Genomic DNA, 21,451 nt, shown 5'->3' on the forward strand with positions numbered 1-21,451 from the left:
TCTCAATCTCATTATTCAATGCCACTGGCCTGCCAAAACAAGCTATATCACCAATCCTTAAATTAGCTGAATCATCTTCTGTTTTACTAATTACTGAATCATGGCTACTCCCACCGAACAAATACCCTACATCATGGAAACAATTTCATACCTATGGTCAACCTATCCAATCATTCAAGCATCGAGGTAGTCTTGGAATTGCCCTACTAATCAACCCACTTACTAGCGCTACTGTTCAACACATCCCACACAAAAACCCGTTATTAGCTAAGTATACATTATCATTCATTATATCTAAGATACTAGTTCACTGTCTATATCTTCCTCCGTCTCTTTCACACACAGAGGTTTCCAATATTCTACAACAATTACCTTTAGAGTTCCCCAATACAACATCAACCATAGTTTGTGGCGATCTAAATGCACGAATGGGAATATATACTGGTGACACACTCTTTAATTATCGTGGACGGCTACTACATGATTGGATACAGTCAAACAATATGATTACATGGAATGAGCGTTTAAAATATGGACGTCCTACTTCTATTACATATCATGGCAACAGTATCATTGACTATTTTATCAGTACAACGGAACTCACCGAACCAAAGCTAGTTATACGGGATGATCTATCACTCGATTCCAATCATAAATTTATGACTCTATCCTTTCAAACTAATATTCCTGGTAGCAATCTTCTTCCTCCAAAGAGGCTCACATGGCATTTGGGAAAGCTAAAGGACGATAAAAAGGTGACTACATATCAACAGGTATTCACAAACCTTACTGCTGATTTGATTCCACACCCTCCACCTCTTTTGCCCGATAGAAGCTCTGCCATTAATTATATCGAGGATTTTAACTCTGCAATCTGTCAAGCCATATACCAATCTCTGGATCAAGTATGCGGAAAAAGCGACCAGCAAAAAGATGCCGAGTTACAAAAATTCTGGACAATTGAACTACAAGATACTTTTAACCTCAAAGAATACTATTACAGAAAATGGAGAAAAGCACAAGGGTTAAACCGCCTCAAATACTGGCTCCTACACCAGGAAACAAAAGCACTACTAAGAAGGATGGTACTACGACGACGAAGAGAAACATGGCATAATTTCTGCGAGAGAATGGAACACGGAGAGTATACAAAATCTATTGCAAGATTTTGCAAAATACGTAAAAATAGAAACCTAAAACCCTCTTTTACTACTTTAGAAGGCCCCCAGCATGCTGCTAATTTAATGGCATCTCACCTAAATTCTATCTATGCTGGACACCTACTTCGTGAAACTGAACCCAGGCTTCATATTCAACAAGATTGCTCTGCTACATCTGCTAGAGAAACCTGTCCTATTCTATTGGACGACATACTCTCATCAATCAAACAATTACCCTCCAAAAAAGCTCCAGGTTCTGACCATATCCGACAAGAAATGTTACTACCTATACAAGACCGTCTTTCACATCTATTACTCTTCTTATTCCAACTATGTTGGTCGTGGTCATATACACCAGAAGGCTGGAGAGTCGCCCAAGTAGTACCAATTTACAAAAAGGATGACCCTACCGAACCTAGCAACTATAGACCCATTAGTCTCACCTCCATATTTCGCAAAATACTGGAGCGCTGTTTATATCAATTCCTTGTTGACAATAGTCCTCCATTAGATCTAGCTCAAGGTGGGTTTCGTGAAGCCAGAGGATCGTTAGACCAAGCTTTATGTTTAGCTGAAATTTGCAATATTCTTCGCCGACACCATCGCGTTACCCCAGTTCTCGCTTTCTTAGACATTAAATCGGCATACGATACCGTAGACCGCAATTATATATGGCAGAAATTAGAGCACACAGTACCTACAGCTCTCTTATGTCTAATTCGAAACTTATTCGATGATGTCCAAATAGAAGTTTTGCTCAACAATGCCACCTCCACTCGATTTTCACCTGTCACGGGCGTCTTACAAGGATCTATACTCTCGCCCTTTCTTTATTCTATATATATTAATGACTTACCCAAGACACTACGCCCACAACCAATAGAAGAAGGCCTCTCTCCCGTCCAACTGTCCCCCCTCATGAATTGTCTTTTATATGCTGACGATGTGGTACTCATCGCTGATAAGGAACAGATGGTACACTTGCTGAAGAAGTGTGAAGATCACAGCCACAAACTTGGATATAGATGGAACCCAAAAAAATGCGTAATCTTAGATCCCACAGACCAACCACTAAAGTGCACTCTTTACGGAGATGTTCTTGCAGCTCTACCTTCCTTCTCTTATCTTGGAATCCCATTTCGGCCAGGTGGATATCTCAACACTTTTGGCTTACTCAGCAATAATATCAACAAAGCACTAGCTATGATGAACCAACTATCGTCAATTGGTATTAACCCCAAAGGCTTTAGCCCACTTCTTGCTACTAGATTCTATACCCAGATAGTTCGTGCTCAATTAGAATATGGACTTGCAATAAATAAGATAACATCACTCCTAGCCAAGAAATTAGAAGATGCACAAAACATATGCCTACGCAGAATCTTTGGCGGCTCTAGTCGATCCTCTGTCAAAGTGATGCTGCATCTAACTAAGCTTCCTACAATGCAAGAACGCACTTATATATTGCAAGCCCAATTCTTGTTACGATCACTAACTCTACCGGACGATACTCTGCTTACCTGCCTATTACCTCATATACGTCGTTCGGACAGTCATTCATGTTGGTATAAGCTTTCCAAATCACCATTATGGGCACAATGCCTACCCCACCCAGAGCAATTAGACAAACGTACACTTAAAAAGATTCAACTACAGTTCCGGCAAGACAATCTCAACCAGGCGCGATCATCTCGACACTCTATACTTCTTTCTCAATGTCGCCCAACGATATCATTAGACCCCATCCTTTGGCTACCAATGACAAAAACAGAAAGAAATAGATGTGTACGCTGGCGTCTTGGCTGGCTACCAGGCGGCAAACTAGAACCCTGTCCAAGACATCCTATACAGATGCTTACAAAACAACATGCAGTAAGATGTCTCGATATGCACCACCGCTTACAAATGCCAGAAACAGTCCAAGATCCTCTATCGTTCCTGTTGTATCCACACAACTAATAAAGTGAACATTCATGGATAAACTTGGATACTACAGAATTATAGTCTAACCAGATCTCTATTAATAAACGTGAGAATTCTGCAATAGCCAATCTTGCCCTGTTGTCCTACCAGCGTTCTAAAAGACTATATCGGAACCTGATTACAACAACGGCAGTTCAATCCTATTCTATAATTATCGTTAGATCAATAGTTTAATTACTTCATTGTCCCTTGATTCGTCAAGTAGACAGCGGCTATTGATTATCCACTATCCTTCCTTATATTCCATATCATTCTTTTAACCGATCAATTGAAATAGCGGTAAAGACCCAGACATTCAAAAAGTATAAATACTCTCAATATTTTTTATTAATAAAGTCATATATAATCTTTAGTTTCACAACTATCGTCTTTTTGTAGTTTTTGTCTTCTATTTCATATTTGGCAAAACAGTTCCTTCTCAACAGATTACCAAACAGAATACCATGTTCATCTCACTCCGCCTCTCCATGGTTTATTCGTTGGCCGGTCATCTGTACTATACTTTATGAACTTGACTACCTATTCCATCATAAGGACCAACCGCCACCGCCATTTCAACCAGGGCAAAGATTCCTCGATTGGCTACCCTCTTCCCTTCACTAGTGACATTCACTTGTTTCCTTCACTCTCCCTCCCATATCTTTTTTACCCTTGATCCCCAAAGGGGTTTTTAGTTTCCATTAAACTTTTTATTGATCTGACCAGGGCGAAAACGATGCTATATTAGACATCATGCGCTCAAAATGGTCATTAATTTTATAAATAAAAACCAAATTTAAACGTATTCATACGTATTTGTTTGTATGTTCCTGGATTTAAACTAATTGGAGAGAGAAAAGTCGAATGCTGCCAAAGTTTGCTGCATTGTGTTACAACAACATCCATAGATACGTGTGTAAAAAAATATCAAGCTAGAGCTGCTTCTGCCGTGAGCAGGAATCGAACCTGCGTCGAAGCGGCCACAACGCTACGTACTGCCACTATACTATCACGGCTCTTTCGCTTTTGGTTAAAAAAGTAAACTTATTTATTTTTCGAAAAAGCCGATAACTCCGCCAAATCAAGCCATCCATCTCCAATTTTTACACCATTCGATTCATCTTTCAAAAACACACCTTTTGGTTTTTTTAATTTTTCGAATACACCAAGTCTATATCACTTTTTTTCAGTTTCAAGTTTATCAAAAACGATGGGACCTTTACGAAAAAACTTGGGGTCAAGGATCCCCAACGCCGCCGCCTCAACAAACTCAGCAAATTCAAATGCTGACGTCACTCTTCAGTCTTTGGCTGCTGCTTACCAAGATCTGACTGCCCGCTTGAGTGCCTTAGAGCAGCTCCAGCTCGAAAACGCTCGTCTCTTGGAGCTTACGCAATCTCAAGCCAATGAGATTGATTCCTTGCGTGCCCAACTGGCCGCACAAACCTCCGGGCCCCTACAAGCACCCCAAGTTCAAGTACCGCCGTTTCTTCTTCTGCTTCTCCTGCTGCCGCAAATGGTGCTAAAGAGACCGTTTCTTCGCCCGCCTTGGGTACTGCTGCCTCCTCTTGGGCCACTGTTGCTTCACGTGGTTCAAAAAGTAAACCCCGTCGTCGTGCTGCTGCTGCTCGAGGCTTCCAACCGGTTACAGGTGAGCAAGGTTTCGACTATGTGTATATCCCTCGGTCCCGTAAGATGTCTTACACCGAAGCTCGTCGCCGTCTTGGTCGTTTGGGTGTTGACACCTGGCGGGTGTTAGCCGTTTCGTTCCCCGCCCACTCAGTTGTTGGTCTACTTGTACACCTTCAGTACAAACCTGCTCTCGTCGCCTTGCTTGAAAAAGCAAAGATCAAGGTACTGGATCAATTCGATCCCTTGGATCCCAACCACCTTGCTGACCCTGCTTTTGCCTCTGCGTCTCTTGAGGTACGTCAAGAAAAGATGGCGCACATATCCAATGAGCGTTGTCTTCGTACCCTTGAGCGCTTGCGCTATCCCGTTGCTGTTGCTGTCTCTCGCTTCTTCTTGGCTAATGCCATGGTGTCTGACGAGGCTGTCTCTGAAGTTTTGGCTTCAAAACAAGATCGCCCTGCCTTCCCTCGCCACCGTGATCAACCCGACGACAAAATGATTCTGGATCAGTATAATCAAGACCGTCCCGACTCTCGTTCCAGCTTTGGATCATTATAATGATGAGTAGTAATACTTGTCATTATAATGAGTCCTCGGTCTCTGCCTCTGGTATGGTCCCAGATTTGCTCACTCCTTCCTCTCCTTTGGTTTCTTATGGCTCTCATGGCTCCCATGGTCCGTCCACTCCTTCAAATAATACATCATCACTCGTTCCGCTCACCATCGGCTTGTGGAATGCCAACGGTCTCCAGGCTTCCACAGTCGATGATCTCCTCCGTCACTGCCAGTCGTTCTCTCTGGTCTTTATTACCGAAACCTGGTTGCTTCCTCCTGCTCGCCTTCCGACCTCATGGCAGCAGTTTCATCTTTATGGCTCTCCTGTTGCAGGTCAATATCGTGGTTCAATGGGTGTCTCTGCCTTGGTCTCTCCTCGGTGTCCACTTCCTGTGGTTGAATTTCCTGTGAACTGTAAGTATGCTCTTGGTCTGCAGTTGGGTCGTTCCTTACGGCTCATCTGCCTCTATTTGCCTCCTTCATTGCCTACTGCTGAGGTACAGTCTGTCCTGGACTCTTTGCCACTCACTGACGATACAATCATCTGCGGTGATCTGAACGTTCGTCTTGGTCGTCTCGTTGGTGACTCTCGTACTAACATGAGTAGCTCTGTCCTTCGTCGTTGGTGCGACGACCATGGTCTCAACATTCTGAACAAGACACTTGCCTATGGTGTTCCAACATACCTGACTTGCCGTGGTCATGCTGAGGTAAGCAGCATTGTAGACTACTACATCACCAACATGCCATTGGTTCGCTCAGCAAGTATCTCGGTCGCCTTGGATCTTTCTTTGGGGTCAGACCATAAACTGATGTCCCTCTCTTTTGAGTACTCGGTCCCTGTGGTCCCTTCTACGCAGTCTTCTCCTTCTTTAGGTCAAGTTCGTCGCCTTTGGAATCTGTCTCGGTTGAAAGAACCAGAAGTTCAGAAGCTGTACGCGTCCACTTTTTGTTCCTTGTCTGCTGCTTTGCTAGACCAGCTTCAACAGCTGTGTTCAAGTCCACCATCAACGCGTCCACCCATTGACCATCTTAACGATGAACTCAATGCGGCCATCTACTCTGCTCTGGACAAGTCAGTTGGATCTCGTACCTCAAGACCAAAGCAATGGAAAAGGTTCTGGACCTCTCAACTGCAAGCATTGGCTGATCGTCGCGACTGGCTCTACCGTAAGTGGTGTTGGTCCCTTGGGATTGACAAAGCTTACAGTGGGTCAAAATACCTCACAAACCTCAGCACTTTTTGAGGTTGTAGTCTTCTGGATTACTCAATAATATTTGCATCTTTCTCAAATTTTGCACAGGTGCTGTCCAATACGTTGAGTATATTTGCACAAAGTTCCGACGACGGAAATTGAAAAATGAGCGAATAAGTAACTATGAACTGGAGGCGGTCTATTTGTGAGGTATTTTGACTTTCATCAATTTTTTCTTTTCTCCGCCATAGGTCATTTCAAACAATGTTCCGGGAAGTTTTAGATATTTCCCGGATAGCGCAGTCACCCCGGAACATAAAATTTAAACTTTGGAAAAGAATTGATTATTCTTTCTTTCGCTAATCCGTAAGTAAATTTCCATCTACAGCATCATCCATCTGTCTGCAAAAATGCCCAAATCCTTACCATACGAAGCTCAAATGGACATCAAATCAGCAATAGAGCATGATGTATTGACTGATGTTACTGCAAAACGGTTTGGAGTGCATCAAAACACTGTTATCAACCATGCAAATAAGTGGATGCCTAACCGGATTCGCAAGAAAGGTGGCAAACAACGCCTTGTAAGCGACATCACTCGTCGTCTAATCAAGCGAGAGGTCCTAAACGGCTCCTTAAGGACTGCCAAGGAGGTCCACCTGAAGTTGGAAGAGTTGGGCTATTCTATGTCGTACCAATCCGCTATTAACGCTTTGCATTCTGTGGAGATTTTTGCTGAGATAAAAAAGAAGAAGCCTTTACTCACTGCACAGCACAAAAAAGCTCGATTAGCTGGGGTTAAAAAGCATCAGTATTGGACCATTCACGACTGGCGACGTATCATCTTCTCAGATGAAGCCAAAATTAATATCTGGGGATCGGATGGCTGTAAATACTACTGGAAGCGTAAAGGAGACCGTCTTCAGCCTCATCACATTGAAGTTACAGTGAAGCATGGTGGTGGTGGTATCATGTTGTGGGGCTGTATAACCAGTGAGGGACCCGGGTATGCCTGTCAGATATATGATGGTACCATGAATTCAGAGGTGTACCAAGAAATCCTTGGTACAAGCCTTAAAGACACACTCGGGTACTATGGCCTAGATTGGAAATCATCCATTTTTCAGCATGACAACGACCCAAAACACCGATCAAAGTCTACAAAACAGTATATGGAAGATAACAGCATGTGTTATATTGATGACTGGCCATCCCAAAGTCCTGATTTGAATCCAATCGAGCATACATGGCACCATCTTAAGCTGAAGCTAAGTATGTACGAAAATAGAGCAAAAAGCATGCACGAACTGTGGCAGAGAGTGGAAAAAGAGTGGAATTCCTTTACTAAGGATCAATGCTTGAAGTATATTGACAGTATGCCAGAAAGAATACAAGCTGTCATTGCTGAAAAGGGCGGATCAACTAGATATTAATAAAGTCAAAATACCTCACAAATAGACCGAGGTTAAGTATCTGTCTCCTAATAGATCTCAGCTAATTATCTGAGTTTAAAATTTTGGTACACAGTATCATACATATGGATGACTTTATATTTCAAATTTGAAATGATTGAGCCAATTTCTCATGGAATTACATCAAAAATAAGTAAAAATCATCATACGTTTGTGAGGTATTTTGACCCACTGTATCGGTGGGGTCTTCATCAAGAAGCTCATGTCCGTTTCCACACGGCTGTCAAGCGTGCAAAGCGAGAATCCTGGCGTGCCTTTTGTGACTCCCTCGCTCGTGGTGACTTTTCTGCTGCGGTGCGTAGGGTCAAGCAAGTCCACAACCGTCGTCGTCCTCAAGTCTCCTATGCTCATCCTGATGGTCCCGTCGCTGGTGCCAACGCTATGCGGGATCATCTTGCATCCGTCTACTCTGGCTCTGGTCTGCCATCCAGTCGTCCTCCTCCTCTTCCATCACCTGATGATCATGTCCCATTTGATCCTGGTTCCATTTCCGAGGATAGTCCATCTGGTTCTGGTCTCGGCCCTGGTCTTGGTCCTGGTTCTGGCTCTGGTGTTTCTTCTTTTTCGGCTGACTCTGTTGCCGACACAATGCGTCGTCTTCCTTTACGCAAAGCTCCTGGATCCGATCATCTGCGTACAGAGATGCTTATCCCCATTCGTAAGCAAGTCGCTGCTATCCTGGCTCGTCTCTTTGATATCTGCTGCCAATGGTCATACACTCCTTCTCTTTGGCGTCATGCGCAGGTCGTGCCTATCTACAAGAAGGGCGACCCTCATCAACCGTCAAACTTCAGGCCGATCTCCTTGACGTCCATCATTCGCAAGCTGTTTGAAATGTGTCTCTTTCCACTTCTAGAAGATGTCTCGCCTCCATTGGACATTGCTCAAGGCGGTTTCCGTCCACAGCGAAGTGCTCTTGACCAAGCCCTCTGCTTGCATGACTTGATGCAAGAGTACTATCGTCGAAAGCGTCATTTCCCTGTTGTGGCTTTTCTTGATATCAAGGCTGCGTATGATACCGTCGACAGACGTGTCATCTGGCAATCCCTCTTGGCTGTCAATGCTCCTTTTGCTCTGGTCTCCGTCTTGGCTCATCTCTTTGATGATGTTTCAATCTCAGTCCTGCTGTCCAACCAAGTCTCAACACCGTTCACACCGAGTACAGGTGTACTTCAAGGCTCTGTCTTGAGTCCACACCTGTACTCGATCTACATCAATACGCTGCCTGCTCTTCTTCGTTCTGCTGCCACGCGTACCACAACAATGGTTTCGTCCTTGTCTCCTTCTGGTCCTCCTGGTCCTTCTGATTCTGGCTCTTCTAGTTCTGGTCTTGGTCTTCCTTTTGGTCCAGCATTGGATGTCTCCTCTTTGTCTCCGTCTCCCACTGCTGTCAACTCTCTTCTTTACGCTGATGAGGTGGCTATTATTGGTTCTGCCAGTGAAGTCAAACATATGCTTGACCTGGCCCAAATCCATTCCCAAGTGCTCGGTTACAGATGGAGTCCCACCAAGTGTGCTATCCTCAATGCTCCGGATCCGACGTCGTCAAGATACGTCCGTCTCACATTATACGATGAAGACATACCATCTGTTGATGAGTTTGTTTACCTTGGTGTTCCATTCATCCGTAATGGTATCTCGCCGTCTCGTCTGGTCGCTCATCGTAAGCCTGGTGCTCAGCTCAAGATGGCCCAACTGTCTGCTATTGGTGCCAATAGGTCTGGTTTCTCGCTGCTGTTCTCTTCTCGCCTCTATGCTATGTTTGTACGTCCCAAGTTGGAGTATGGCCTAGCCATCTCTAAACTACTCAAGAAGGACTGTGACGAGCTAGAGCGCGCTCAAAGCCGGTGTCTGCGACTGATCGTTGGTGGCCACAAGACCTCGTCGACAGTTGTGCTTCGGCACATCTGCAATCTGCCTTCGATGCGTTTCCGTGCTGATACCTTGGTATTGAAGTTCTGTCTCCGTGTTGAGTCCTTGCCTGATGACTGTCTCTTGTCGCTGCTCTCTTCTTCGCTGCCATCGTCACTACTATCAACTCTTCGCTCTCGACGCATTGTGCTCGATCACCCACCAGAAGTTACGGCTCCTTCTCGGCTTAAAACCTGGTTACATGCGTATCGACAGCAAGAGTTTGATCAGTTCCTGGCCTCGACACAGCAAGTCTTGATTCGTGCCTGCCGTCCTGTACTGCGTGTAGATCCAATCCTGTATGTTCCTGCTTCGCGTGCTGATCGTAGTCGGCTTATACGTTGGCGTATGGGTTGGCTACCTGGTGATCCTCGTCCCTGTGCTTGCTTGTTTGGTCATACCACTCGTGCGCATCTCATGGTTTGTCCTCAGTTCCCATCTGCTCTCTGGTGTTGCGTTCCTTTTCCTCCTGCTGGTTCTACCGAGCTGCACATCGACTATCTCTTGTCGTTGTTGCCTGTTTTTCCTTCTGCTCGTTGTCCTCCGTTCTGGGTCAGTCTCTGTACCATACTTTGGCACTTTGATCGTCTCTGCAACCCTGATGGTGACTACACCAACGATCCTCCACCTGGACTGCTTTGGCATGAAAGGTCGCTCTCCTCGTCTCGGTGAAATGTGTTCGGATCTTCCCTCTGGCTTCTACCTCCCACTGCCACAGCTTTTAGTGCACGATGCGGAGGAGACCATGGATTTGATGATCTACAGAATAGCCCTTTTTGTTTATCTTTTTGGCTGCTTCTATCTCTCTCCTCTTTTTTGGTCCATCAAATGGTCGCTAGGACTTTTTTTTTTCGCGTCATGCTTATCCTCTTTTTTGTACTTTGATTAGCAAATAATGGCCTAAAGGTCGATTGCATTAATCTTTTAAATAAACATATAAAATTTTCGACTATACTATCACGGCGGGGATATGGATTTAGGACAGTCGGTAGGATGTCTGACTATTATCGTGGTGGTCGCACACTGCAAATAATTGGTGATTTTCAACATCCACAATCAGTTGTTGCATCTAATAATCAACGTTTTTGACGTCTTTGATTAAATGAAAAAAATTAACTTTCGCTGTATTGGTCATTTTCGAATTTTAAAAAAAGATTCAGGTGCGAAAAAAATAAAGAAATTGAACAATACTTTTGTTTTTTTTGTAGCGTAAGTATTCATAAAGTTATTCATGTTTTAAAAAAGTGTCTTTTTTTTTTCAAATGGTCTTTTTTTGGAAATCCTGTTCCCTCTATCGTTGAAAGACCGATATCTTCGTTTTTTTTTATTTTTGAGGGCAAAATGCGGAAATCAAAAGCATTTTGCGATTATTTTGTTCAAAAGAATACATATTAGGAAGGTAGTCTATGATTTTTAGCTTAGGTCATTACAAACGTGTTACAGAACGTAACAAAATAGTCGTGTTTGGGAAAAAAAAAAATCTGGTAAAAAAAAGACTAAGTTAAAAAAAAAAAAAGAAAAGAAAAAAGTATAGCAATAAAAAGTTCATTGTTCAAATGAAAACAGTACTCTAACAACAAATATACTTTATATTTATGCAAATGCTATTACATTATAACAAAAGAATAAAAAAAAAAATAAAGAAGCTCTGCTGACATTTTGTTACAAGGCAGTTATAATTAACAAATACATACAAAACTTTTTGTTTATCAAATAAATATATTGCTTTATTATTTTTTATGACAAATATTGTAAAAGAATATATGCTTTTAAGCTTATACTAGTTCATTACTTACTTTATGTTTGTACATGGGTGTAATTTGCCATTAGCCATTAGCCATTAGAGATGTTAGCAATGACAACTTTCTTTACCAAAAAGAACTTTTTAGCAACAAGCAGTAATATAAGATTGATATTCTTATAGTTTCTTTAAGTTGGAAAGAACAACTTTGCCCATGAGTCTTATGTTCGTCATCCGAATGTGTACCATTAGGAATTCCTAATGTAAAAAAAAGAAAAAAAAAAAAAAAGAAACCAACATTAGACTTGGTTGTTATTATTTTTTTTTATAAACTTACATTTGAACCGTTGTTGAGCTTTCTTTTTTATCTTTTGTATCCGCAATGTTAAATAAGCTCTCTGAAACAAAACAAGGGAAAAAAAAACCAGTACTTTTGAACACGTAAAATTGTTACTGTTTAGGAACCAACTTCCAAATTTAGTATATTTGCTTTAGTTTTTTTGATCACGCATTTTTTTCTATCTTATTCCTCTACTAAATCCTGAATATTATTTTTTTTGAAATGAACGCCACCAACAACAAAGTTAAATGCCAATGCACCAAATGCAGCAACTGTCCTGAAGGATTCAAGTGGATTGCAAAGAAAACCGCTAACACTCATAAGCGCATAGACAAAGTTGGAGAAGGTACAATTTTTTTAAAGAAATGCAGCAAGACTAAAGTGCAATTAAAATAGTTTTGAGACAAAGAAGATTTGAAAACACCTTCGAGCAACCCATCACGTCTACCGAAAGAAGCACGTTTGAAGGTATATTTATAAATCCACCCCTTTTTTTTTATTAAACAAATTTAAAATTCGACATTGATGCTGACATGGATGTCGACATGGACGAAGAAATGACCAACGACCAACAACTGGCGTATCTCCTGGTCCTTTACCTTGTGCTTTTCCAAGCAAAGTACCTTTCAGTTGAAGCCGGTGAAGACTTGTTGGCCTTTCTTTCCTTTTTCGTTCGTGCTCTTAGCCATGGCATGGAGATTCCTACAAAGATCTCCACTGCTCGTACCATGGTCAATTATTCCTCTGCCAGTAGTGGTGTCTCCCGTTTCCTTGTCTGTTCTCTTTGCAGAAGTGTGTACGACACAGGGAGTTTACATACTCGACAATGCCCTTTTGTTAGGTTTGCAAACAACCCACACAGACAAGAGCGCCCATGTGGTAATTCACTTTTTGTTGGCAGCAGCTTGAAGCCCGTCCTTGAGTTCCCGTACAACTCAATTGTGGAAACGTTGAAGAAGTTCTTTGTCCGTCCGAACTTTGAAACAGAGATTGAACAGTGGAGAGGTCGATATGTGGAGGAAGGTGTGTTGTATGACATCTATGATGGTCGAGTCTGGAATGAGATGGTCGACTCAGCTGGGGAGCCATTTGTGAGTAAAAGACGATCATTAATGGTGTCATTGAACGTCGATTGGTTTCAACCTAGTGATGGTATGCACTACTCTTGTGATGGTGTATATCTCACGATTAACAACCTTCCAAGGAGTTCTAGGATGAAGGTTTCCAACATCATCCTGGTTGGTATGATTCCTGGGCCTGGCGAGCCCACGGATGACCAGCTCCAAAACTTTTTGCGACCAATGATTGCAGAGCTGAATACCTTGTACGGAGGTATAATGATGCCAACGTACCAGAACAGAAACGGTGAAATGGTACGTGTTGCTTTGATGTCCGTTAACTGTGATATACCAGCAGCTCGCAAAGTAGCTGGGTTCATGGGTCAATCCGCGCACAAAGCCTGTAACAAATGTTCCACTGTGTTTTCGCGAATCAGTACTGGTGCAAATTCAACGAAGCCAGATTTTTCTGACTTTGACGATGAGCACTGGATTCTGCGAAACAATACCCAGCAGCGCCAAGAAGCATATGCTTGGCTAAATGCTACTCACATTACGCAACAGCGAACCCTGCAGACGGACACAGGAAGTAAATGGAGTGAACTTCACCGACTAGAGTATTTTGATGTCGTGAGATTGACAACCGTTGATCCCATGCACAATTTATTTCTAGGTACGCCAAAAAGAATGGTTGAAGTTTGGGTAGATCACGGGCTTCTTACAACAGCTGATTTCAAAGCCATGGCTGATGAATCAGCTTCAATTGCTATCCCTTCACAGTACTGTAAAATCTCTAAAGGTATACAAGTATAAAAGAATTTGTACTATGATGAATCTGAACACTAATTTTTTTGTTATAAAAAAAAAAAAAAAAAAAAAGCGAAAAAGGCAAGATTGAAAGTACGTTTAGCAATATGAAGGCTGATGAGTGGAGAACGTGGTGTGTTGTGCTTTCGCCTTTTCTCTTAAAACAAAGATTAATCGGTGAACATTTCATCAATTGGATCAGATATGTAGAAGCAGTAAGGTTGGTGACTGGTCCTTTAATCACAGCAGATGAAATTCAGACAGCACACTCCTTATTTAAAGAATTCGGCAAGACCTGTGTTCAACTCTATGGAAAAACATGTATAACACCTAATATGCATATGCACATGCATTTGAAAGAATGCTTTTTGGACTTTGGTCCCTCCTATGCCTTTTGGCTTTATGGTTTTGAACGATTGAATGGTGATGTCAAAAAGATAAATATCAATTACAAGACAGGCTTCGAAACCACCTATGTCACTATGCTTACTCAAACCATTCATACGCAAGATATAATACATTCATTACCTACATTCATTAACAACAACGATCAAGGCATGCTCCTACTGATCAACTTCATAAAGGAAATAGGCGAGGTTACGAATGACGAGAGTGGTTTAACGCCATTTGATTACTCTCAGTTCATAGACGGGCCAAGTCTATTTAACCTGACGATTACTGGTAGTGAGCCTCTGCCACCACAAGCCCTTCCTTCAAAAATTAACAACAAACAAGAACTTTTATGCCCTGAACACTATGAAGCCTTACAAACTTTTTATATGGATACCTATGAAATACCTATTATGAATACAATCAGTACAACTATAAAATCATTCAAAAAAATTAACTTGCTTGGACAACACTACCAACAGTCAGACAATCATTCATCATCATCATGCATTCAAGCCTTTATGAACAATCAATTACGTATTGGTCAAATATCATACTTTTTCAGTCATTCATTTAACAACTCAACTCATTATTTTGCATTCGTCAATTGGTACAGCCATGCGACTCAACATTTTCCCACCTTCGATGGTACTGGCATCCAAGTGTGGAAGAACCAATTTGATCCAGTTTCAAGCAACAGCATACTTCCAATTTATAGAATCTTCAATCCTGTTGCTGTATGCCCATATATCGATAAGCACCTTCTTACTCTCGCTCTGCCAAGACGAATTTATATGTAACAACTATGCTAAATTATTCAAACCTTCTTTTATTACTATTATTATTATTTATTTTACTATATATTTTACTAAAGAATCATTTATTAGACTATTATTGTTATTTGTTTTTTTTTAAAAAAAAAAGATTTTATTCAATTTGCAGAGACAACAAAAGAGGCAGCAAAAAAAAAAAAAAAAAAGGAAAAGAGAAAGTAAACGCTTACTGCATGGGATTAGCAGCAGCAGAAGAGGAAGAGCCAGAGACCTCAGCCGAAAAGCCAAGGCCAGGGGAAGAAAAGGCCCAAGAGGGATAATCCTCATGGTCAAGGTTTGTAGGGAACTCCTTGTCGAAGTATTCCACCACCCTTCTTGTTCTATTGATGGTGCCTTTTTTCGACAAGGAATTCCTCCATGCTTTTTGAAGAACAGCATGGAATTCGTCCACCTGTAGATTAAGTAAAGGTATATTAGAAAATAAACACTATTACAAAATGAAGTGTTTTAAGTATTTAAAATAGACAAAGAAGAATTAACGAGACCGAACAATAGTTCTCCAGTCGAATTACTTTTATTAAAGAAAGATTCCAAGGCTATTTATATTAGTTGAGCAAGACCTGAGATTAAATGACAAGAGATAGTTACGACCGATATGATTTGACATGTATAAGAAAAATTTTATAAACTGATGTAAATAATCAACTGTTGAGATGAAAGTGAAACTTGGCTGTTCAGGGCAGTTGGTAATTATCAGGATCTATTCTTATTCAAACTCATTTGTAAAGATTTAGCTTAGATTGATAAGACTGTTATCTTATTGACATGTCAAAACATGACACAAAAATATTACTTACTGCTTTGCTTCGAAAGAGTGGTCTTTTTACTACAAACACAGGACCATGTTCATCCTCAGGACCATCTTCTTCCTCTGACGTCCAATCGGTCATCAGAATTTGTTTTCCAAAAGGAAAACGAGCTTCAAATTCCTCAGGGGCCGCATTGTAAGCATTTCGCCTCATGGCGAGCTTCTAATGTAAAAAAGTAATGTAAGTACTTGAAACACTAAATATTTCAATCTTTAAATACTAATTACTTACTGCATGCACACGACTACGACGCGTTGAATCTTCTGACGTAGCCGTTAGCCCCTTACTTTCTCTCACCATGTAGTTGAATTTGTTTCTGACCATGCTGCGCATGTCAGAAACAGTAATGCCAGCAGAAAATGGCTCCTTCTTGGCAGCTGCTACAAGCAAATCCCTGACCTTTGCGTTTTGCTTGTAGCGCAAGACCTCCTTCAGGTCAAAGGTGACACCACGAGGAACCAAATGCTCTCTATAGTACTTCAATATAAAAGCCTATGGCTCAAAAAGGTACAAAAAAATTTTTTTGTTATTATTTTGCACATGCTAATTTGTTTTTTAAATTTAAATTACACTTGTCAAGGCCTTATTCTCTTTGACCTCAGAAGGTTGCTGCTGTGGAGGCTGCTGTTGGGGAGGCTGCTGCTGCTCTTGTTGCTGTTGTTGCAGCAATTGAGTTAGCTGCTCAATCTTCAGCTCTTGCCGACGTTGATTCTCCTCCTGTCGGCGTTGAATTTGCTCTTGCTGCTGCATCTGAGCAAAAATGGCCTCAAGGGTTGGGCCACTTGCCAAGCTGACAGCAGGAGAGCCAACTGGGCCTTGAAGGCGAGAAGGCTCAAAGCTGTCAAAAGACGCAACAGCAGTGGGAGCAGGAGAAGGGGACGGCGCAACAGTGGATGATGATCCAGTAATGCTTGAAGATATTCTTGCCCTTTTAGGGGCATTACTGGGAACGTTGATAGGGGTAGCGACACGGCGAGACATTTTTTTAAAACAGATAATATAGGGAAAAAGAAAAAGACAAGAGTACAAAATGAACTAAAAATGAATACAAAGTAAGGTGATGCTTTTATTTGTTTTACAAAAAAAGCAAAGAAAAAAAAAAAAAGAAAAAGAAAAAGCCTTTATAGTTAAAGATATTACATTTGAATAATAATAAAAAAAAAAGAATTTAAACTGTTTATGAATAACCTCTCTGAGTGTTTCAATAGTTAAACCATATTAAAGAAAACTTGTTTTTAATCGATAGTAGGTAATTGTAACACTGGTAAAATGATGCTATAAAAAAAGTACTTTTTTTTTCCTTTTTTTTTCCTTTTTTTAAAAAAAACATTCTTTCTAAAAGGTAAGTTCTTAATATTATATATATTCTATTTCTGTTCTAATGATACTTGTACTTTAGTAAAATCGTAATGGTTGCTTTCTTGATGCTTTAAATGGTCTTTATAAAACCTCTTTCCCAGGATTATCATTGCTTCTTCTTTTACTTGTTGGTAAAAGCTTGGCTGGTGTCTTTTTTTCTTTCTTTGCTTTTTTCTTTTCTTTTTCCTGGTTTATCTAAAGCAAGGTACTATTACTTTTATTAAGTATCCTTCATAGCTAATAGTTTTTATAGATGCGTGCTGCTTCTTTATTTTTTACTTGTTGGTATAGGCTTGGCTAGTGTCTTTTTTTACCTGGTTCACCTAAAGTAAGGTGCTATTACTTTTACTACATGTACACAATAGCTAATTATTATTATAGATGCATGCTGCTTCCCTTTTCTTTACTTGTTGGTATATGCTTAGCTAGTCTTCTTCTGGCCTATCTAAAGAAAGGTACTATTACTTCTACTACGTATACTCGATAGCTAATAATTATTATAGATACGTGCTACTTTGCTTTGGCCTTTTACTGTTTCTTTCTCGTCCTTGCTTTGGTTCTTAAGTACTGATGTCTTTTCTTCTTTTGCTTTGAGTGCCCAAGTCCTTAAAACGTTGAATCCTTGTGTCTTTGCATCCTTGAGCTTGGCTTTTTTTTTTCTTTTTTTTTTTTTCTTGTGAGAACTTTTTGAGCCCCACGAAATTAATCGATGTATTTTTAGATTAGATGCTGCTATTTTGATGACATTAGGTAAGTCAAGCAAACTTTTAAAACGCTACGAGCAAAGAAATACTGTATATTGTTATTATTATTTTATTTAAATAAAAAAAAAGCTATTTTTATAAACAAAATCCCTATTTTTTTGTATATATGAAGCAATATTTATTGCAATGTGAATGGTTAATAAAGAAGTATATAAGCAATATGAGTGGTTGTTAAAGAAGTATATAAAGCCATATGAGTGGTTAATAAAGAAGCATATAAGGCAATATGAGCGGTCGATAAAAGAACAAAAGGACAAATAAAGAAATGCTTTAAAACTTATGATTCGTTGCCCAAACGTTGGCAAGTATTGAGTAAAACGTGTCGACTGCTCTGGTAAAAGAATGCTAAATGACTTCCACTTGCTCTCTTAATGAATACTGAACGTTAACTGCACTGCCGCGAAAAACGTTTAAAACATCCATAAAATATCGTGTGTTTGCATGATCTTTGGCGTGTTTGCCTTCAATTATTCTAAAACTGAACGCTTACTTTCTCCAGTTATTTGCAGTGGCACACTGCACCCAAATCTGGTTATCCAAATTGATAAAGGTGATCTTTTTTAATAGTGGTAATTCTATTAAAGGAATGAGAACGTGGATTTCAATGTTAGAAGCCTAATTTTTATATCAAAAGAAAGCTCGAAAAAAATATATTTTAAATCTATAAAAATAAACAAAAGTATATAATATGTTTGTTGAATAAAAAGACATTGTATTTTTTTAAAAAATAAATGTTTTTCTGTTGTGCTATATGATGCCATACAAGATTACAAATTGGGAAGACCATCCTTTTTCAACTTCAGTGCAAGGTTTCTTAAATTCAACAAAGACCCAAAAAGCATTTCTATTGGCGTATAAGCTCGGAAATTCAAGTGATTGAGTCGTGGCGTTCTCTTTTTAAGCATTTTTCAGCTCTCATGTCGTATTTTACCAAAAAAAGACTTTATTAAATAAAATAGGCGATTAATTTTAGTGACAAGTGAGCAAAAAAAAAAAAAAAAAAAAAAAAAAAAGAGAAAAGGGATACATATGAAGAAGAGAGATGAAACTCTTATACAAGTGTACAGTATTGCTATAATAATAAGTATGAAAGCATTTGTTTACAAGTTAAATAAAAAAGAATATGAATAAAGTAGAAAATTTAAAAGATTGAATAAAATAAATAAAGAAAAAGGACTCTTTTGGTTCTAAAGAAGTTAAATTTGTTTTAAAGCTGGAAAAGATATGTTTTAAATAATAAGGTTATGAAATAAAAAAGACAAAGTATTTTTGATAATCATTTTTATTTTTTGAGAGTAAAAAAAAAAAAAAAAGTGGTAATGGAATGAATGTCTGTTATGCTACATGTCTTGAGATTTCTATGGAAAAAATTAAAAAACAGAGTACTTCAGAGAAAGAAAAAAAAAAGTTGTAATGTTGAGATGTTGAAATTGTAAAAAAAAAAAAAAAAAAAAAAAAAAATTACATTCCCAGCATTGACATTACAAAAGGAATCTCCATTCAATGTACTGTTTTAACTTGAATAAAAAACGTAGCGTTTTAAATTTGGGTTTTAATAAAAAAGTACTTTCAATTTTTTTTTAATTAAAAAATAAAAGCGGACCAAATATGGCGAAGGTGAAAAGCATCACACAGAAATCTAAAAAAAGATTCAAAGCCCACAATATAAACGGCAAACTTACTTTATCTGCAACCAAATCTACTATCCAGCGATTGTTGGTATGATGTAAGTACAGTAGGTCACAAAACTGCTGCAAGGAATCCATTTTTCTTGGTTTTTGTAGCGCACATCCTGTTACAATGGCACAAACTGCCTCTGTTCCCACATAGTAAACCTTCTACATGTCTTGAAAAATCCGAAAGAGTTTATGCCCTATTGGATAAGTATTGAAGGAAGTATGAGGCGCGCAATTTGAAAATTTGAACGGAATGAACTTATTTATTAATATTTAGTTGGTCCTACTTTTCTATTAATAATCTCTTGAGTTCTTTCCGGAATGTTATCTACATGTCCTTGGCAAAGATCTTTATGGAAGTCATTTCATATTTCATCAACTCGTTCCCAAAACACATCCATGTTCTTTGCTCTATATTCGTAATAGTTGAATTTCAACTTCAATTGATGTCCTACGTGCTCGGTTGAATTTAAGTCGGGGATCTAAGCTGGCCAATAGTTAACATAGCTCTCTTGGTGACTACATAACTAGGCTATTGTAGATTATGCCTTGTGCTTTGTGTTATTATCATGCTAAAACTAAATGTTGGACCAGTCGAAATTGTAGTGCTTCATAGTATCACGAAGCGTAGTGTTCAAAATATGCTGGTAAACACCCGAGTTCAAGTTTCCATCGTAAATTTAGCAAGCATATCCTGGTCCTTCAGAGATTATACAACCCCAGGGCATCATTTTGCTAGCTCCATGATTGATTGCAAAATCCAGGTCATGATGTTGAAGAAGGTCACTTGGCCGTTTCCAATAGTGATCAGCATCATCAAAGCCCTATACGCTGAGCTTGGTCTCATTAAAGTACACTGTTTGCTGTCAGTCACTCATTGCCTAATCCTGATGCTCCTTGACCCGTTCTAACTGATGCTACGTATGCGTTTTTGTCTGAAATGGCTTCTTTTTTTCTATCAGAAAATGGAACTCCATTGATTTCAGTACGTTAATTTCTGACTGGTATGAGATATCATAGCCAAATCCAACCAGCTCCCGGTACACCTCTTTAGAAGCCTTTAGAACCCATTCCATGACTTTTCTTTTGATTAACCGCTTCGTCACTTTGGAGACTACTGCAGGTCTACCACCTGTGTTTACTGTCCTACTTGAAAACAGCCGTCTAGAGTATCTACTAACAGTTGATTAATGTAATCCAGGCTCCTTGGAAATATCATACATTGATGTGGATGCGGTTAATGCCTGTTTGTGATCGTTTATTTTCTCCTCTGACAGCCGTTTAGGCATGCGATTGACGATAGGGTAAAAAAGAGAAATAATTTAAATAAGGGAGTATAAAATTTAAAATAAAGGAATTGTAAGCGCTTTTATATACTGGCATCATTCTAATCATGTCAAGAATGTGAAAAATTATGATAGCAACCGGTTGGGTCGTATTAAAATTCGTCATTTAAAACATATGTGAACAAGTAAAAAATGTCGGATGTTCATAATAATACTTTTAGCGATCTCAAATTCCACCAATAAACATTGCCCATATCCGATAATCGACGAATAAATGCATTTACTATTGAGGTACAAACAGTCAAGGTTTGAGATAGTTTGGTGCAGTACCCATGGACAACCAGCTGTAAAACCTGAATTTTGCAATTCCTTGCAGCAGTTTTGTGATCTACTGTATAACTGCCTTGTAACAAAATGTTAGCAGAGCTTTGTTTTTTTATTCTTTTTAAGATACACAAGTATTCTTTCGTTATAATGTAAAGGTACTTGCATTTCTATGA

The 21,451-nt window shown here is 39.6% G+C and overlaps 5 protein-coding genes and 1 non-coding gene across 6 annotated transcripts; 4 read left to right on the forward strand and 2 right to left on the reverse strand.

The window, feature by feature from the left end:
- Positions 1-4,067: 4,067 nt before the first annotated feature.
- Positions 4,068-4,138, reverse strand: RO3G_19064. Its single transcript has one exon. It is a non-coding gene; the product is annotated as a tRNA-His (tRNA).
- Positions 4,139-4,332: 194 nt separating this feature from the next.
- On the forward strand, positions 4,333-6,556 carry RO3G_05952 (uncharacterized protein; the record flags this gene model as incomplete). The annotated part of the gene is made up of 3 exons (XM_067660542.1): positions 4,333-4,812; positions 4,932-5,263; positions 5,323-6,556. 3 exons carry the CDS (start codon positions 4,333-4,335, stop codon positions 6,554-6,556), a joined length of 2,046 nt encoding a protein of 681 aa, XP_067516643.1.
- A 359-nt stretch (positions 6,557-6,915) lies between these two features.
- On the forward strand, positions 6,916-10,560 carry RO3G_05953 (uncharacterized protein; the record flags this gene model as incomplete). Its single annotated transcript, XM_067660543.1, has 3 exons — positions 6,916-7,868; positions 7,944-7,969; positions 8,033-10,560. 3 exons carry the CDS (start codon positions 6,916-6,918, stop codon positions 10,558-10,560), a joined length of 3,507 nt encoding a protein of 1,168 aa, XP_067516644.1.
- A 1,954-nt stretch (positions 10,561-12,514) lies between these two features.
- RO3G_05954 (uncharacterized protein) lies at positions 12,515-15,024 on the forward strand (the record flags this gene model as incomplete). The annotated part of the gene is made up of 3 exons (XM_067660544.1): positions 12,515-13,616; positions 13,701-13,834; positions 13,948-15,024. 3 exons carry the CDS (start codon positions 12,515-12,517, stop codon positions 15,022-15,024), a joined length of 2,313 nt encoding a protein of 770 aa, XP_067516645.1.
- Positions 15,025-15,678: 654 nt separating this feature from the next.
- RO3G_05955 (uncharacterized protein) lies at positions 15,679-16,847 on the reverse strand (the record flags this gene model as incomplete). The annotated part of the gene is made up of 4 exons (XM_067660545.1): positions 15,679-15,702; positions 15,855-16,028; positions 16,098-16,358; positions 16,437-16,847. 4 exons carry the CDS (start codon positions 16,845-16,847, stop codon positions 15,679-15,681), a joined length of 870 nt encoding a protein of 289 aa, XP_067516646.1.
- Positions 16,848-19,789: 2,942 nt separating this feature from the next.
- On the forward strand, positions 19,790-20,132 carry RO3G_05956 (uncharacterized protein; the record flags this gene model as incomplete). The annotated part of the gene is made up of 2 exons (XM_067660546.1): positions 19,790-19,818; positions 19,943-20,132. The coding sequence occupies 2 exons, from the start codon at positions 19,790-19,792 to the stop codon at positions 20,130-20,132; spliced, it is 219 nt and encodes a 72-aa protein (XP_067516647.1).
- Between the last annotated feature and the right edge of the window lie 1,319 nt (positions 20,133-21,451).

Source organism: Rhizopus delemar, genomic scaffold, assembly GCF_000149305.1.
Source record: "Rhizopus delemar RA 99-880 supercont3.4 genomic scaffold, whole genome shotgun sequence".
In the NCBI taxonomy this organism is placed as follows: Eukaryota; Fungi; Mucoromycota; class Mucoromycetes; order Mucorales; family Rhizopodaceae; genus Rhizopus; species Rhizopus delemar.